The 20,294-nt window shown below is 38.5% G+C and overlaps 1 protein-coding gene across 3 annotated transcripts in view; it reads left to right on the top strand.

Annotated features, from left to right (window-relative positions):
- The window catches only part of PTPRN2 (protein tyrosine phosphatase receptor type N2), a 675,251-nt gene that overhangs the window by 418,709 nt on the left and 236,248 nt on the right, over positions 1–20,294 (top strand). For all 3 annotated transcript variants that reach the window (XM_064445017.1, XM_064445019.1, XM_064445018.1), the window contains one exon: positions 10,658–10,722. In XM_064445017.1, the coding sequence (XP_064301087.1) occupies positions 10,658–10,722 (65 nt within the window). The remainder of the gene's footprint in view (positions 1–10,657; positions 10,723–20,294) is intronic.

Genomic DNA, 20,294 nt, shown 5'->3' on the forward strand with positions numbered 1-20,294 from the left:
AAGTACTGGGTTAAGCCTACTGCAAAAGACAGACCTCTCCATCACACAAATTACAGAAAAGGAAAGCTTTGCCTTTGCTTCCAGCACTTCTGGGAGAGCTCATCAGAGTGCCCTTTCCTGCCATTTCTCCTTATTTTAAACCCTGCCAATAAGTCTCTTCTGCCTCTCTAAACAGTGAAACTGTGAAAGTGCTGCAGCATTTAAAGGATTTATAAGGCTTAGCTGATCACACCGCTTCCTGTGCCAAAAAAAGAAGAGAAAGAATGTTGTGTGGATGGATGTTACTTTGGTATTCTGTTGTCGTGTTGCCAAATATCAGTTCCTCGTTATCTGTACTCCTTTCTGTAGCCGTTTACTGTCTCCAGTTTTTTGATAGATGCAAGCTCTTTTGCACAGGATCCACCTTTTAGTTGTGTATTTGCAGTGTCTTACCCATGAGAATCCTGGCCATGAGACGAATTTGTAGGTGATATAGTAATAATCATAATATTTTGAGTATGACTTCAGCAGTCTTGGATGCCTAAAGTAAGGATGACTCTGGGAAGTGGAGAAAAACATGTGGAAGCACCCACTGGGGTTTTGAATTTCTGGTAGCTATTGAACAAGCTCTGAAGAATCACAGAATCATAGAATGTCTGAGTTGGAATGAACCTACAAGGATCATCAAGTCCAACTCCTGTCCCTGCACAGGACAACCCCAAATACACACCATGTCTCTGAGGGCATTGTCCAAGTGCTTCTTGAATATCGCCAGGCTTGGTGCTGTGATGCTTCCCTGGGGAGCCTAAAGAAGAAAGGTCTTCAGAGACGAGCCATAGAGACTGTAACCTTTCCCTATAAAGATGTCCCCAGGATCTGCAAAGTAGCCATTCTTCACACACTTCGATCTTTCCTGTTAAATCCTTCTCCTCATTCCCATCCAATGTGCACACCTGCAGACACACACACACACATGCGAATTCTGTAAATGCATTTAGAACCCAGCCATCCCTGTAGATAAGCATTCACCCTCCCTATTTTGCACTTCACCCATCCAAAGATAAACATAATGCTTTTTTTTATGTTATGATTAAAGTTTATTTTCTTTAAAAAATATTAGGCCTATATGTCTGAGCTATGAGCAGGTTTCACTGACTCTTCCACTTTTTGCTGATTTTAAAGAAATTCTTTTAAAGGTAGCAAAGTAGCTGTCAAAGTTTTTGTTAAGGCAGAACTATGAAAAATTATTGTGAGAAATGATGGGCAAGTTAACATTGTCCCTATTCACTCTCACCTGAAAGCTTTATTGTGACTTCTGTTACTAGTAGCATCCTTGGTAATAAATATTTTCATTTGATTCCGAGGGCACCGCAAATAGATTTTGTTAGTGAATGACCTTGTGCATTAGCTGTGTTATTCATGATTTAGTGAGCCAGTCAGTTGAAATATTGCTAATGTTTTCCCAACTCAGTCTTGTTACATTTGTGCCATGAGGATGACATTAAGTGTAGTTGTAGATGAATAACAAATACCATGGCTTGTAGTTGTGTTAAAAGAAATGAACCTACAGGGTACTGTTTTATTAACTGAGGAAATGACTGGAAAAAAATGATAGTTCTTGAATGTTTATTTATTAAAAATAATAACAGTTTGGCATGCTGAGAATTAGTGGTAGTGCCTCTTAAATTTTTCATATGCCAGCGCAAACACACTACAGTGTCCATCCAAAGATTCTGACAGCTTTTAAATAAGAGAAAGAATATTTCATACATTTCAGGCTGTTTATATTAGAAGACTCAAAGTGGTGCAAGCAGGTGAATGCTAAAAAAGTACAGCATAACAAAGATGAGGATTAATTATTAGAGGCAAATATGTGTATTTTTACATATTATATATTAGAAAATCAAAGTGGGTCAGTGTACTTTCCAGGGAGACCCTCAGGAGGAGCATATCGCTTCTTTAAAAGTGCAATGACTGTTCTTGGTTTTCTTTTCCTGAGTCCTTTGGTTTGTTTTATGTTGAAAAATAATAGAACCTATAGAAAAAGTAACTGGTAGGCTTCTGGAGAGATGGTCTAGTCCTTTCCCTTGCCCCAGTAGCTAAAGAAACCACACAAGGTCAGTTAAACTCCAGATAACCGAGTTTCCTGAATCTCTATAAAGCTACAGCTATAAGTAGCAACTTCTGGAACACTTCAGAGGTTCTTTCTGCTTATAAACCACTCCAGTTAACATTGCTAGAAAAGCAAGAATAGGGGAGAAAATTGTATTTTAGATACTACTATTCCTGGACACTAGGCAGATAAATATTGTTCCCATTAGATGGAAATGGCCATAGAAGCTTATAATTTTTCTAATTTTTCTAAAGCATTAGAAGGACAAGGAATGGATCTTATGTAAAAGTTTATGTTTTTAAAGATGGCAGATGGTTTTTATTTAAAAATAATAAAACACAAAAAGGAGATGCAGAGGATATCCTGAGGGATCAGAAAGGTTTGAAAGAGGAGAATATTGAAATAGAAGAAAAAAGCAGATACAAAACTAGAATATGTAGCTACCCTTGAAAAACTGAGTAACTGCTATTATCTGTAGTATTTTCATCACAAGAAAATTGAAGCAATCTGTTGAATTCTTGACTATAAATAAAAGGTGGCACCAAACTGTTCCTTTATAATGCTATTGCAAAAACCTGTCTATTTAAAAGGAAAGAAAAAAAGCTGTGGCCTTAAGCTCATTTTATGGAGTGTTACTTTTGACAGCGTTGTGAAGGTGAGGACGCAAAGACTTCCATGCACTAAGAAAGGCTGAGAGAGATCCAGGTGGTCCCTCTTACTCACCCATCCTCTGGGACCACGAATCTTGCCTTCTAATTTGTAAATGTTAGGGTCAAACTTAAAATGGTGAAATTCAATGTTAAGCTAACTAGGACTTTTTAAAGTACAATTGAAAAAATGATCTAGACGTTAGCAATCAGCCCATAAAGAAGCTTGCTGAAAAAAATTGTCTGCGCTTGCACCAGTACTCGTTTCACTTTGGTTTACTTGAATGTATCCTACTCTAGCTTCAGCACAACGTACTGCAGGTTGTTTTTTCTGAGTTTTCTGTACAGAGCTGAAACTTGTCAAAGAATATTTATGTGAACAAATTTTGAGGTGAAAGGTGGAACGACACTTCTTTTTCATTTGCTGCTAACACTGGCTGAATTGGTACACCTTTAGCTATAAATAATGGATAAGTGTTTTAAGTATGCAAGCAAATCATTACACATAGATGTGCTGTACTCCAAGTAATGTGCAACATTGAATCATCACTGTTAACATGGTCAATAGTATTAAAAATTGTCACTGTTAAGAATTCATTGAAATATATTCTGTATTTGTAAAACATACATAGCTGAAGCATGGTTATTTTTGTTATTAGTACTCAAAACTCCCCTATTGATATACATCAAAATCCTTATATTATTAAGGAGAATATTTTTGATAATGGGCTTCTGAAGCTCCACAAGAAAGTATTTAGAATAGATAAAGGTCTTTAATTTCTACGGTTCTAATTCATAAAAACTGATTTTGGTCATACTTCAAGAACAGAACCACCACATTGACACCACACCTTGAAAGGCCTATCGTTGGCCAGCAGTAAGAACAAAAAGATAAATCCAAATAAAGTTAATTCCTCTGTAGATGTGGCATTGTCAGTAGGACTGTTTTAGAATCACAGAATATGTCAAGTTGGAAGGGACCCATAAGGATCATCAAGTCCAACTCCCTGCTCCTCGCAGGACTTCCTAAACCATACGACTAAGAGCATCATCCAGACACTCCCGGAACTCTGACAGGCTTCGTACCATGACCGCTTCCCTGGGGAGCCTGTTCCAGTGCCCGACCACCCTCTCAGTGAAGAACCTTTTCCTAATGTCCAGTCTGAACTTCCCCAACGGAGCTTCATGCCATTTCCTCATGTCCTATCACTGGTCACCAGAGAGAGGAGATCAGCATCTCCCCCTCTGCTGCCTCCCTTGAGGAAGCTGTAGGCTGAGATGAGGTCACCCCTCAGCCTGCTCTTCTCCAAGCTGAGCAAACCAAGTGACCTCAGCCGCTCCTCCTAAGTCTTGCCCTCGAGACCTTTCACCATCTTTGTCATCCTCTGGACACACTCTAATAGTCTGATATCCTACTCATATTGAGGCACCCAAAACCGCACGCAGTACTCAAGGTGGGGCCACACCAGAGCAGTACAGAGTGGTGCAATCACCTCCCTTGACTGCCTAGCTATGCTGTGCTTTACTGCTAAAGTATTTTAGAGCTCGTATGTGTATGTTTCCTACAAAGGTTTGCCTGTGGGGGGAAAAAATTTGATTGGTTGACCCAACAGGCCCTTCCAAATCTGTACTTGTATATGGTGAATAAATTATTCGTATCTCAGGATGGGATAAGTCAATCTTTGATGATACTTATTTACTTCTCTTGACTAGTGAGGGAACTTGTCTTATATCTTAGTTGAGGCAGCAAAGTTGGTAGAGATGGATCCCACCATTAACATAAAAGCTAAAAAAAAATTATTTCATATATCCCAAACTCCTTTATTACAATTTAAATATCACGTTTTATAATATCAGTGTGGTGATTTTAAAGGACAGTTGAGGGGAAACATAAAATTGAGCAGCTATTTATTAAATAAGTAAAAATAAATCAATGCAAGCAGTCAGGCAGAAATAACGTGTTTAAAATACATACCCAATGCATGCAAACAGACAGCTATGTGAAGTCCTGATGTATCAGGTATTTGCTGCTCTATCCTTGAATATTATCTGACCATGGGACATTAGGGATGTGGGAGGTAGATGGTTTAGAGAGGGGAAAGTGACATGGTTTTAGTGAACAAGTCTAAAAAAATATACAGGTCTTGGCAGCTACTCAAGTATGGGCCAATTTTTCTCTTACAGCAATGTGCAGTGCTGCTATTTTCCTGACAAATGGATTTTGTGTGTATTTTATGAACAGAATTAAAGACAAACAGAGATGGAAAATTCCTTGATTGTGTGCATGGAGGTTTGGCTGTCTTGTACCCAAAACTGTTACAATACAAAGCTGCACTGGGAGTGGTGAACATGGCCTGAATTTCCATCTGCCAGTTTTATTGGCTAGAGCAGGTTGTAAAGGATGTGTGCCCTCAAAATTGCTGGAGATGCAAGCGATATTTTAAATTACTCCAGGCAGCAAGGTACTGCATCTGAACAGATTGAAAGCTGAAATGTTGATATCAGAAATTAAATTAATGCACGTGAGATTGAAACAATATCTAATTAAAATCATTTGAAAAATGACTTGAAAATTGAATATGACATAATATTTAGCAGGCTGTCACTAGTACAGCTATGCAGCTTTGACTTTTCTGCAATCATTTCCATTCCAGGCCTGGCTGCCAGTTAACTAGAAATTGCACGTGAAGCAACTATCTCACACTATCAGCCAGTAAAGACTGGAGGACAAAATACCTTTTGCCCCCATCCTATGTACTTGTCCTTCACTAATTGAACTGTAGCATTAAGTAAAGGGATCCTTCTTCTCCTTGTATTTGGCCACTTGAGTTAGTCATTATTGTTTCAAGCTGGAGCATTTTGAATGCTCATATGTTTTTGACTTATTTACTTGCAGCCTGATGCTACTCCTACCCAGGGAGATGAGTTACAGATTCACAGGCTGTAGCTCCTGGCAGGAGTGCCCAGGGCTGGGGGGAGCCTAGCACAGGGTCTCCAAACACCACCCTGAAGACATATGCCAAAGTCAGGGAGAGTTATCTTGTATTCCAGAAAGTTTATTCTTTTGAACATGGTGGTACCTAAGTATCTAATTCAAAGTCCATTAATGTACTTTTTAATTAATTCCAGCAAAGGAAAGTGAATGAGGTGGGAAAACCTACGTAACATTGTGTTCTTCTGCAGGGAAAAGACTTAGAGAGCGCAGAACCAAGAGTGTGGGTTTCCTTTGTCCTGTTCTCATTTAATGGTGTGAATGCCTCAGCAGTTTCAGGAGATGCATCGACTGCGCAAAGGCAGGTTTATTCTGTGGCTGTGTTCTTCTCAACAGGGAGAAACCCCAAATACTATTGGAATCCATTTTCATTGAATTGCAAGGGACCAAGGTTTTAGTATCTGCTATGTATATGCATGTCACAGTGCCTGGGTCTGCCAAACATAAAGGCAGGCTTTTGGGTCCACCCTAGGAAGTACCTTTCCATATAATCTGGGGGTTCTTTGTAGGGGAAGAGAAAGCAAATATTAACTTGGTGTAAATAAGTGCAACATCTGCTTGTGTTATATTTGGGAAAGTTGTTAAAAAGTTAAAAGCTGTAATAAACACTTACCATCTCTCTGGATCCCTCTTCCTCCTTCCCCTTTCCTTTCCTCAGAGGAGAAAATAAATTAAATTCTTCTGAATTTGGCTCTGTAAAAGGAGCTTTGCAGCAAGCTGTTGAGAAGACGACAGTTGTTGTAGAATTCATCCGGCAGTCTACAGTAAATCTGAGTTAATTGCCCTCCATCACTTTATTGACTGGAGGCCCAGTCAATATGGTTAGTGAGTCTAGGGCATGAATTGGCTTATTCTAAAATGAGCATGTAATAGAGGTCAGGGGAATCATATGTCTGTAAGTACTTTTTTGTTTCTACATTTAATTAAATACAGCACAAAGTCAGATTCACAGCAGAAAAATAAGGTTTCCTTGTGACTGACACCATCTTCCCACAACTACTTTTCATATTTAACGATGGTTTCTTGAGCAGGTAAATCCTGCAACAGCACAGGAGACAGCCCCCAGAAGCCTCCTGCAGAAACCATGCCCTCATCCTGCTTGTGCCAGTGTGCACTCCTACGAGTAAGCCGGAGGGTGCGGTTGTGCTTGGCAACCTGCTTTATAGGAAACCTTTGTAAACCACTCATTTTTCAGGGCTTCCTTCTTCCAGAAGTGCTATAATGAGACCAGAGGTCTGCTGGAAGCCCTGTATAACTTGCTTCTCATAATAACCGATGGCCTCTAAGGTTAAACCTGCCAACACAAAACTAGACGCTCAAATTCCTGACTATGCCATTGACAGATAACTTTTCTAAAAGAAATAAACGTTAGCCCTCAGAAAATACATCAGACCTCCTGCAGGTTAGTGAAGACTATGAACAGTGACAATCCCTACCCTTAAACACTCAGTAACACCCTCATCGTGCTCTCTAATAGAGCAAAGCCATTAAGTTGTCCCCATTGTAATTTAGATCACAGAAGAGACTTCCACAGATTCTTTCAGGTTAAAATAACTGGTATACAGAGAGTAGGCAAAATTATTCCACTGTAGCTACGTGCTTAATTATATGGAATACTGCATAAATTGTCAAGTGCAAAGAATTATTCTGATAAATTAAAATACTAATTAAATAGGCTATTGCAGAATTTTGAGAACATTATAGGGCTCCGCTTCTTCAGGTAATTTGCATATCCTTCATCTAGTGAATTTAATTTAAAGGCCTCCTTTTTTGTGTGTTTGGAAGCTCTTTTTGTTTCAGTGGAAGATTAAAAAAGGGATTTATATGTTGCTAACTGGGTTGGGACTATTTTTTCTTTTCTTTTAATACCTGTTTTTATTATGCCTCTTTGCTGATGAGTTTGTCAGTTCTCCATTAGTATTTTGGAACTTTGGCCATAAAAAATCAACTTTGGTGGAATGTGTAATATGCCATGTTACCCAGAATTATCATTTCCAGTTCATAAAATTCGCAGCGGAAGCATTATCTGCTGTATATTTGTATTGGAATAAAAACTAGCAGGTAGTATACTAAAATACTTAAAAAAAAAAAAAATTAGGCCAATTTTCAAAAGATTAGTAGCTTGTCCTTAATATCTGAATTTATTTTCCCACCTCTCTTTCCTCATCTCCTTATAGGCTATCGGCTATGTTTTATTGTCTTAAATTCTCAATTATATATAGAGAAAAAAATAAGTAGTTATATTCACTGCTCAGCAGCTTGAAGCAGCTGTTTGATATGTAGTTGATGCTTCAGATTCAGCGCCACTGTTTTTGACAGAATTTCTTGACTTTCCTGAACTGCTTGTGGAGTTCAAGGTTAGCTAAAATATGCTCCTGTAGAAGCCTGGAGTGAACCTGCCGGAGACTGTCTGCTGTGTCTGTCTCTGCAACCTGACAGAGCCCGAGTTTGACCATTTTCAGGTTATGATTTAATCAATAACACATCGTGCCTTCATGCCTCCTAATTTTGGCAGGGTTTATGTTAGCAGGGCTGTCAGAGCTGTCCTTTGTGTTTTAGCCAATATCAAGGGGGAAGGGGGGTGTTAAGTAAACCATTTTTTTTTTTATATCAAAGCTTCAATAATTAAAGTCTGCAGGAAACCTATAAAAAGGAGGTCAAATATGTAATAGTAATTATAAAATTCAGTTATTCAGCAGGCCCAATATTTTCTATTAACTGTTCATGTGGTAGGAAATTACACACTGGGATTTAAGCCTTGTTGCTTACTTACACCCATTTATTTTGCAGCCACTCTTCTGTGCCGTTTTCTTTATCCTAAGCTACCAAAGAATCATTTTTCGGACCATACTATTTCTTTGAAGAAAGCTGTGGAGATTCCTGTTTTTATAAATCTTCTGAATTTTTGAATTTGGTAGAAATCTGCCTTTAATGTGTATGCTGGGTGTGAGGCAGTCAGTGTGGTAGCATGGTACACCTTTGCAACGAAACGGCAGATCCAAAAGGGGTAACGTTACGTGACGTAGCAGGTCATCAGCCGTCAGTGAAGCAGCATAGTCCAGAGTCCATCTCAAGGCTGAAAAATCAACCTTGTTAGCAAACATTTACATACACAACACGGAGAAAATGTAGCCTCAAATTGCATTGTCCAGGCAACTGTCCTTGTCATGTGGTCCTGTGACTCTGGATAAAACAAATATGGTTTTGAATGTGTAAAGCATGGCATAAATACTAAGTATGTCATTATAGTATGTGGTTTTTATGCTGGTTAAGCTTTTTTAACTTGGGACTCCATGTTCATAACTGCTTAATCAGTAGCATATTAAAAAGAAGCAAAAATAAAACTGTGTGGGTCTACGAGGTGGACAGAGCTTTCCTCTCCATTTAAATCACAAGCGATATTCATCCTTGCTGAAGGCAGTCAGAAAAGTTTCTCTATTAGAATTGCTTGAGGTTTCACTTTTTGAGTCTTTGCACGTACGAATGCTTATTAAAATCTTTCCACATTTCGGATGAGGTGAGATTGAGCCCTAATGATACAACTCGCCTCTGAAACAAATATGAGTCATTTGTGTTGCACTTTGGACAAACTAAATAAAGTATCTGTTCACAATAATATTGTTTCTAAGAATTGTCTGCTGCAATCTGAACTGTTTTGTATGTTTTGAACAGCAACAACTAAAGAGCATTTTTCACAAATGATAGAAAAATATATTAATTCCTGTCATTTTTTTAATGTAAATTTATAGTGTACAATATGTTCTAGCACACATCTTGTCACTTCTGGTAGGAATGTTTCCTTTAGGCAACTTAAATTGAGAAGCTCAGTCTATCCAAATTGCGTCTGTAATCAAAGGAAAGAGAGAGGTACCTGCAGATATATGTAAGATATGTGGGATGACTCATCGTATTAAATGTCCATCCCTTTCCATTGACTGCAGAGAGAACTTAGATGACTCACTTGGATCACATAGTCGATGACTAGACGGCTAAAGTGGGGGGAGTTTAACAAGGCTACAAGGCTTCATTTCTACTCATAAATAAATCAAGCCAGGTTCCTGGGTTTTGGCCATGAGTCCAGCTGACACAGTTTGCATCTAGAAGGATAAAATCTTCCCATCCAAAACAGGATGACTTTACCCATACCCCCAGCTGGGAAAAATCTCTTCCTTGTTCTATCCCCAGAACTGTGGTTGGGCATTGTTTTCTGAGACTAGTAGCAGGCAGAGGCCAAAATGATGTGAAGACCATAGTAATGATTTAGAAGTATGGGCAATGGTAGCACAGTGGTCAAGTTAATACCCTGGACATGTTCGGGCTACAAGTATAGGTGTAGTCTTAGTGATTACTACCTCTAGTTTGCATTTAACTGTTTTATGCTGGTTTGCTTTATTTTTTATTTGAATGCTTTTACTGATATAGAAGCTGATAAATAGGGGAAAACTAAATTTGGGAAAGGAAAATATTGTGCATTACATCCTGATGTTGTGAAATAAACTATTTATCTTACCTGCTAGGTAACAGTGTCATTTGTTGCAAAATGTCCTACACAGTGACAGGGCTGTTGTGATGGTAAGGTGCTGCCCTGCTCTTCGCTGCAAGGCAGGCAGTGGGGAGTTTCCACTGAAGAGAACTTTCCAAACATGTTGTGTAAACGTGTTAAATGTTTGTGATACTGTGTGTACAAGGGAACTAGAATTAGTTTGGCTTTCTTTTTCACATGATCCTGAACAATTAATGGCATACCTCTGCATTCAAAAAACTGACTAGCAGAGTTTTCAGGGAAAGATACTCCATAGATGGCATAGGTAGGAATAGTCATGAGTTTATTGATGGAGGAAAGAAGGTTTGTTATACTGTAAATGCTGCAACATTGTGCATATTCCAGCTTTCCTGTAACTCTTTGAATCTCAATTTTCCTTACAGCCATAAACAAAGAAAAGCTTGAAAAAACAACTGGACTGAAAATTCTGCAGACTGGTGTGGGGGAGGTAAGTGGCTTGGGGGCATTTTACACTCTCAGAAACATTTTAATTGTTGTTTTCTTTAAGAAATCCTGGAGCTCATGAACGTTTGTGAGCTACCAGTCTGATAATGCTAAGGGCCTTTTTAAGATACAGTTGCATCTGTCAAAATACAATCTGCTGCACAAATAACACTGTATCCCACAGAGAAAAAAACCCATCCTTATGAGAAAAGTGCAGCCAGCTTCAAGAAATGCAGTTTTTTGCTTTGTTGTATCACAGGAACAAAATCCCCAAAGACAAGCACAGAAACCGAAGTAGTCGTATTATTCCCCTTGGTTTTGATGGAGTGCTATCTCATCTAGATCAATGAAAGTTTAAATTTGGGGTAAAGAGTCTTCAGATGTTAGAGAGAATCTGACAGTGAATGACTTGCTTATTTTGGATGTAACTTGAAACATAAATAAAACATGTGTCTGTTATTATGGTGATATCACTAAGCAAAAACTCCACTAAGCAGTTCATCATTTATTAATAAAGATGATGCTATCTGCTAAGAACCCTGTATGAACTAGAGTTGATTACTAATTCTCGTGCTAATTTTGTGTACACAGTTATCTGTTTTTTTCCTTTTTATTTAAGTAATTTTGCTAGTGGTGAACGCTCACAGGGCTAGACAAATGCCTTTTTCTTGTGATTACATTATTCTCAGTATTAAGAATAATGAATTACTAACTTGTAATATACTGAAGGATTTTACTTTTTTTTTCTTTTTTTACTGATTTTCATTTTTTGTCTTTCTGATCTTTTACCAGTTCACACCTAAGAACTTAACTTGCCAGGATTTCTGAGGCTCTTTGTGTAGCTTTATTCACATTATTAAATGACTTGGTCCTGAACGGGTACAAACCCTGGGATGCTCAGGGTCAAAGCTGTAAGAGTTAGAACTTGGAAACAAACATAGTTGAAATAATCAGAAAATGAAAGCCAGCATTCCTCCTTAACTGGAGCTGATTTAACTAGTTGAGGTTCTCAAGGGTGCATAACCTCAAGAGCAGGGAAATATGTCCTGGAGTGTGGATGTGCACCTCAGGCTGTGTCCTGACTTCAAGCCAGAGCGAAGCTTGCATTTGTGCTATCCACGAGCCCTGGTTTCTGCTAAATAACAGGAGAACTAGGACTGTGGCACAAACTATGGGAGCCACGTTCAGTAAAATTTTACCCGACAGGACTCCTCATGCTAATGAAATACCTCCATTTATTTTCTCCAATTCCATTGAATTGAACTCCATTTGACTCCATTTGACTCCATTGAACTCCAATTGAATGGAATCCAGTTGGCTTGAAAGTCAGCTGGAAAATGCAAGCCCGCTTCACTTCAGGTGCTTACTGTTAAATGAATTGTTACCTTATATGTGGTCAATGGAAAAAGAGGGCATTTGGGGGTATTTAAAATGCAAGATGTTGTCACCTGTTAAACGCATCATTAATCAACATTGTAGTAATAGGGTTGTTGTATCCGTGGTACTCTAAGGATGTACTGGAGATATAGCCTTGAGGACTTCCTAGCGAACAGAATGGGAATAAATGGACAAGTTCTTAGGCTAGAGATCTCAGTCTGGTTCTTGTGCTTGTTTAGTAAAACTCACTGCAGAACTCACTTCCCATATATTTAGGCTATCATAGCTTTTAAAAATTCTGGTGATACTACTTGGATTAAAAAAGTCTTTGACAGAAGGTTGTACTTTACACTTTGCCAAATATATATTTTTAGTAGGCAAAAAGTGAAAATTAATTAATCAAAGGGAAGCAGACATTTCAGCCTAAATATATTCCAGGCTACATCTGAGATGTGTTGATCAGCAGTGAAAGAACCAAGTGGTTTGGAACATTAAGGTGATGGAAGAACATTTATTCAGTTGCTTGTAGGTTTTGTTGGATTTGAGTTCTCCCAGCTGTATACATTCCCCTTTCTAAGTCTTATCAGATTTGATTGTGTACATAATGAATACTTTTCTGCAGTCTCACCTACATGAAAAATAATGGAGTGCTGTAACTAGGCTGTTTGTTGATAGGGTATCAGATTCAGGCTCTTTCAGGTTAAATCTAACTATGTTAATCCAGTTTTGCAGTTTGTTTTTGATTCACCCTGGTGTTTAACATTGTTAAAATAATAATAGAAAGTGCGTATTTTAACATAATGAAGGAGCCTTTTGTTGAATAAGGATTTATTTTTCTTCATCCTGTAGGTATGGAATGGTATGTAATGGTAATTGTAAATCAAAGTCAAGATGCTCAAATCAAAAGGACTTAGAAAAAACTCTTTAGTTTCAGAATGAGAAATGGCCTTTTCGTTTGGACAGTAGGTCAGATTCATGACAAAGTTAATGGATTTATAATCTTCATTTGCAGGACTGTAAAATAAAAAGGATTGATTTTGCATGGCAAGTTTCATATCTGAAATAGCTCAAGAGAAATATAGCTGAGATACTAGTGGCAAATGGAGCAGCTGTATAAACAAATGCAGGAACTGTTCTAAGCTCAACAATAATTCATGTGTTGCTCTGGACAGTGGAATCTGTTTTAGGTGTTGATTTATGATAACAAGATTTGTGCCTTAGTAAGAAATGTGTAGACACCAATGGCTACCCAGGCCTTGGGTGCAGTAGAAGGAAAGTGCCTCTTACTCTGTGGAGAAGAGAAATGCTTCTCAGATCTCCTCAATCTCTCACTCGCTCAGTCTATCTCAAGAAAAGCATTTCAAAAGCAACAACAGATTATAAAATTCACACCAAGCTTACTGAGCCATTCATTCAAGTACGGGACGGCTGATGAATTCCTTATATGCCACTGCATAAACATGTGCTATGTAGTCATTAACAACAGGGGTCTGGAGTTTACCACAGCTACAATACAGTTCATCATCTTTATGTCATGTAAAAGATTTCCACAGCTTCAGTGAGTTTTTTGGATACCGCTGAGGTTAGCTGCATTGTGTCGACCTAGGGCAGACTCTGCTTTAGCAGGATTAAAAATTAGTTACTTATCTGCAAAGTCAAAAGCCGCTTGTGTGTCAGGACATGGACTTAAGAGTTCTATATGTTTCATGGGAAGGTTTGGATGATATAGTGCGAAGCGTTTTCTGGACTGTGGGTAAGCAGAGATACCTTTGGGTCATTGTGGAAAACCAGACCCTTACTGGTACTTCCACGGAGTATTTTCTTCAACATCTAACATTTGCCAGCAGAATATTCAATGGTCCAGGATCCAGAGAGTTGGATTGGAGTTTGACATGCTGTGTATCACTCATAAAGCACTAGTTATTTTGGCACCTTTTGTAAGAAGGCTGTTATACCGGAAAACCAAGAATAACTACTGCAGAGAAAACCAATGGCCCTACTGAAATCCTGAGGATGTGTGCATTGCTGTAGTACTGACTACCTCTGGAATTATATTTCCTAAGATGTTTATTTTCTGTTTGGAGTTTTCCAGCACCTATAACAGCTCTAAAACTCCTACACAGTAGCCTTCCATTATTTGTCTGAGTCATTGTCATGCATGATTGTGCCACACAAATTCATCATGAGCTTTTCACACCTTCTTGGTTATTCAGATACGATGAAACTGCTCTTGTCTTTGAGGTATTTTCTTTTGATGTCCCACACATCAAATAAATCTCTGAAGTCCTAAGGTCATCTTCAGAAGTTCAAAAACTTCTTATAGCTGACTGTATGTGAGGGTATGAATGTAAGTGTTGTGCTATCTATGTGTATATTTGCATAACACCATAAGAGGCATAGTAGCTTTTAAGCAGGACCTGTAACTCCATTCTCCTAGCTCCCAACTTGATGTGGACCATTGCATTTGCAGAAATAGGGAGCTGAACTTGTTGCTCTGCATAGCCAAGCACCCCTAGGAGGTCTTGGGGGCAGCTTTTGGTCTCACATGGAGGAAAAGCCTCCTTACCAGCAGGATGGTCCCACCTAACTCCTGGTGAGCTCAGGGTTCAGCAGGGTGCGGAGCCCCAGTTCCACACAAATGTTAGTCCAACTGGACTTGCGCCCAGAAGCTGCTCTCCAGCCCACGGAAGCACAGCAGGCACCATGATCCATGGCCCCACACAGAGGCCGCTGAGTAACCTGGATTCCTTCCACATCTTTTAGGAACTTAACCACTTCTTTCTCTTCATGTAAGCACTTTTGAATTATTATAAAAGCACAGTATTTTTCAGTTTATTTCCACTCTGATCTCGGCTGTGACTGGAGTTTGTCTGGTTCAAGTCCAGCTCCAGTTTAAGAAAATTTCAAATAATGGTTCAAATGCAGTTACTATGGCATGGAAAAATAACTGTTTATCCAGCTTTTTGCTGAAATTTGTTTTCAACAATGATTTCAGAATAACAGGTCAGGCTCTCCAGTGGTATAACGATTCAAATCAGGTTTTGGAGGCTAAGAGTCTGTGATTTGAATAATAAACAATCTGAATGAAGTCCTGAAACAAACCGAGGTAATGGTACTGTTTCTGTCTCAAACTGAAGAAAAAGCACCCACTTTGCAATACATTATTGTAAATTAATTCTTCCAATTTCCCAGTAGGCCTGCACTGGAACTGTGCAACTTTGTAGGATTTCAATCATGGTTCTCATATGACAGATGTAAGAATTAGAACAGGTTTCTAAACCAAATGAAAATAACCCAACATATATATGAAATGAACACTTTGCTGTACCTCTAGGTGTTCTAAAATAGAGCAGTGATATTTTGTTTCAGGATATTCTCATTTAGAGATATTTTGATAGGTGTAGAATTATGTTGATGTTGCATGAAGTGATGTTACTACAATAAAGAAATCTGCATTTAAAAATTCTAATGAAGCTAGAGGACATGATAAGACACTCTTTCCAATGATGTGCAAGCCTCTCTGCTCCTAAATTTTGTCATTAACGTCTGTGTATCCAGATTTGACCCAGAATGATATCGAAAGTCCATGAAAAATTGGAGTGTGTGTAGAACCTGACAAATCTTTTGCAATTGCTGAAGAATAAGGTGTCAGCTTTTTTCTGATCGATCTCTGACTACTTGTTATATAATTCTAAGGGTTGGCTTTGGCCAAATTAATATGGGACCTACTCCAGCCGCCTTCCTTACAGTGACATCTTGGCAATAAGCAAACGCTTCTGGTCTGGAGCACGTATTGTTCCCAGAGGTACAATGGGACAGAAAAGGATGCTGTACCCAAGATCACTTAGCTAAGGTAGTTCTGATACTGACCATGGTGTAGGAGCAGCAGCTATGCATGCATAAATATTCTAGTTTTAGCCCAAGTCACCTGTAAGTTCTTCAGTTGCCATTGAAACCCACCCTCCTCTTACCAGAACTAATTAGGCTGAAGCTAGGCACAGCTCCATATGAGGGAACACACCTCTGCATTACAGTGTAAGCATTCTTAGACCAGGGGACACCAGGGAGGGCTTTTTTCCATCCATGAGCCTACTTTCAGCATCTTTTCGTACAAAACCCATAACTTAGAGATCAACAAATTCTCTTTTTTGGGGTTTTTGTTGTTTTTTTGTTACTTGAGATCTGTGATTGCAGATCCTGCAGACAGCTCTCGCCGTCGGTTTTTGCTGATCGCTGTGGTGATGTTGATTAGCAGTTGAACAGAGATTTCCAGGAGGACAGTGTTTTGGAGCAACATGCATTGCTACAGGCAAGACATGCATCAGGTCACAGATGGGGTCTTTGCTTTAAGACATGTAACTTTAAGGCTAGATATACAAATAAGAAAAATAACAATTAAATGAAAAATTTAAGGAGTACAAACTTAGAAATATTCTTGGTGAAGGCACAATGAGGATGATTTACTTGATCCCAGCTACACAAATTATAGATTCTAAAGCTGTGCTACCCTTAAAAATTAATAGATTATATTTTACATAGAATGCTACTAGTAATACACTATTTCTATGGATTCTTATTGACAGTGAATAATATCTCACTATTACAGTTTTGTGAGTACATATGTATAGTAAAGCGGTGCTAATAAGAAGTTAGTCATATAGTAGCGTTTAGAAGTAATGCTTCAAAAGCTTTAAGGAATAAAGCTAAACAGAACATTAAATTTCTCCAAAGAGAATGATGGAGCTCTATGGCTCATTTATTTAAGACCTTGTATGTTTTTGCAAAATGCATTTTAGCTAATATTTAGAAATAATGTTAATGCTATTTATTAACTATTCATTATGGTGCATAGCCCACTAGAGGGCTGCTTTTCAAATAAATTGCATCCAGAGTGTTAATAAACGGCAAAATAAAAACAAAAAATATGCAGCATGAATATGTATATTATTTTACCACATTATGTTGTCATAGACCTTCTGTGACTGCATGTTATATACAGAACATACTAAAACAATATAAATCATGGCCCCAACTCTGCAAACATTTAGAATATGCTTAGCTGTAAGCATATAGTGCGACTTTCTTTTTAAGATACTGATAAGTTTAGAGTTAAAGAGATGCCTGGATGCTGCTGAGACTGTCTTCTGTCACATATCACACCGTCTCTGGTTGTGGAGGGGCAAAGTTCCAATGTTTATACCCTGTATTTGATTTGAATATTGCATACCAGAGGTATTTTGACATCTGAATGACAGGTCACAGCTTCAGTTTGGAAATCAGGTGTCAGTAGTAATTTCGCTTCTGGTGCTCTGATTGTGACAACGCCCTCCACCTTCTTTACAAATTTGTAAAGAACACGACAAGGAAATGAGGATATTATAATGTTAAGAAAAATACAACACACCTGATTTTCAAAGACAACTATCAGTGTATATTGATTTATGTTTTCCTTCTGAAAAAGTATAAAAAGCACAAGTATTCAAGTGTCATGTTGGTTCATGAATTCCTTTACAGTAGCACTGTGTGATTTAAAGGAGCAGAAGTGTCAAGTGATGTGGCAGTTGCCATGGCAACTACAGCAATTCAATTTTTATTCAGTATCATGTAAAATGAAACAAGATACGGTTCGCCTTGTGGCTTCAGGAACTTATGCATTGTACCAGTGTTGTTCCTTTTTGTCTTTTTTAACATTGCTCCATTGAAAAAGTAGCATACGTTTGTTTTAAGGATTTGTCTTGTGTTTAGGTTGTGTCATGCCATTGTTTTTAAAGCAGAGCTTCCCTTACAAACCGTTATAGATCTGTAGAGAAAAGAGATTTAGATACTAACATCGACTACATAAAGCAAACTGCAGGGTAATTCTGCCTAAAAATCAATGTTATTGTGTACCCTATCATTTTACAGCCTGCATTCGATATATTCATAAAGAAGGTATGTAGGATCTCTACATAGGAGAACATGATTGTTTGTACTACATATCTTACTGATTCATGAAATTCAGCATCCTCCCTCTACCAGAAGCCAGTTCATTATGACTCAAAGGAAAACAAAATCTTCACTGGTGTAATGGGTTGGCTGGGAATCTGCAGATGAAGATTAAATTCTGTTTAACTGTCTGAAGTTTGAGTGACACAGCTGGTCAGAAATTGTAAGGAGGGAGATTCTTCCAGCTCCAGAGGCAAGAGCTTGATCCTGGCAGGAACACATGGGTTTCAAGCAATCTTAAACACAGATTTAATTATCTGAGGAGTGGAAGAGGTGGGAGATCCCAGTCCCTCAGTCCTCTCTCTAGCAGTCCCTGGGCAGCAGATGTTCCCCTCCAGATTGACATGGAAAGCCACTCACTAGTTCTTTAGGCATAGGAGAGTAAGTGTCTTGGGCTAAGATTCAAGCTGTGAGACATCCAGCGTTTCCATATGAATCCCTGGCATTTGGGAGCCTTAGAGTTATGTCAGCGTTAGTAAAATAAACAAGACCAGGACACAGAGCCTGTCATGGTCCCACATTCGTCTGTACTGTTAAAGTTGGCATGGTCACCCGCATTGAGTCCCATAGGAAAACTAGTACTAGTACTACTCTTCTAGGCTGTTTTTTCTTCTAAGTCTAAGCATGATCCAGGCCAGGGACTATTTGTAGCAGTCAGCTGCAGTGTGATCTGCTTTGGACAACAGGTGTTAAAAAATTAAAGCTCCAGCTGCAGGTGGTGACTCCGCCTTTATTTTTTTTCTATCTAGTTACAAGAAGTGTTGTACCATTTATTGTAGGTTTTTTAGTACCAGGCTGTAAAACTTAAGGTCTGATCTGCTTTCTGGGAAGGTTGAAGGTTTGGTAGCAAGATTTATACTGATGAGATAGTTTTAAAATTTAGTTAGGTAGATGTTTGAGTTGTTTTGACTAAGCATAGTTTTTGTATGTATTTTGACTGGTGTCAAAGAGAAATGGGGTTTTAAAATAGAATTACAAACCTACTTTACTGAGTTTGCAACTCAAAGCTTCTGTAGAAACAGCAAGCAACGTAATGGCTTGTGAACTGCAGAATGTCACAGATAGGTCTCTGCTTTCACTTTAGTACATGTAGGTGTCTCTGATTTGCATTGCTGGGCATTAAACACAAGCATCACAGAAATAACCGATCCTTTATAGCTATATACTGCAGCCCCAGCAAAATACCCATTTCAGTGAAGAATTATATGTGTCTATTACTGCATGCCAAGACCCGGATAGGGTGTGAGCACAGCACTTCAGCATGCATGAAAACAGCTCCTGGGTCGGTATGACTGCTTTTAGCGCTATGGATAGATCTGTGATAAAGAGATTTTTCAGTGTAAGCTGAGGATACCAAGTGTTTGAGTATCAGAACCTGTGACAAGGAAAAGGGACATGATTCTGTGCCACGGAAAAAATGACCTATTCCATTAATGCCCGAGGACCATTGTGGCTGACAACAGTTCAGTGCGCGCTTTGCTCTTGCAAAGGGATGTCATTTTGTGAACTGTTTATCTCTCTGGCTCTTTACCTTTAGCAGGTAGAGTAATGACTTCGTTTTACAAATGTCAGTGCTGTTTTTATGATACAGATTTCACTTGATTATTAAACTGTTAATTTACAAATCTTTACTAAGTGAATGCAAACAAATCCTGGACCTCAAAGCACTGCTAATGCACAATGTTCGAATTTTAATTTCCAGTCCATCTTAGATTATGGTGATGAAAAACAATATTTAATCCCTCGTTAACACATGAATAAGCGGAAACTGTCATTTCCCACCAAACAATAACGGGATTATCTCAAGAACTGTCAGTTTATGTGAAAACATTATGTTGCCCAAATTTTCATAAAAATTAGCAGTGGGTAATATTCAAGATCAGAGCAATGGAAAGAGGGAAATCTGCATTCATGGTAATAAATATTCATATTTGTCTGCTCAGGAGATGAAAATCTAATCAAGGGGCTATTGATGCGCTGGCTTTTTTTTTTTTTTTTTTTAACCAAGATGTTTCATCTAAATTGGGTTTGATATGGAAATTAGTCTCACTCCAAGTCCTCCCGGCCATGAGCATGCTGGGATAACACTGGAGGTGTCCGGTACATCAGATGTTGCTGCTGGCATCTGCTTCTACAGACAACAAACACAATAAAATAAAAAAAAAATTGACAACATCTCAAGGGTCAAGCTCCCAGTGGCTTAGGGTGTTGTGG

Source organism: Phalacrocorax carbo, chromosome 2 (genome assembly GCF_963921805.1).
Source record: "Phalacrocorax carbo chromosome 2, bPhaCar2.1, whole genome shotgun sequence".
NCBI lineage: Eukaryota > Metazoa > Chordata > Aves > Suliformes > Phalacrocoracidae > Phalacrocorax > Phalacrocorax carbo.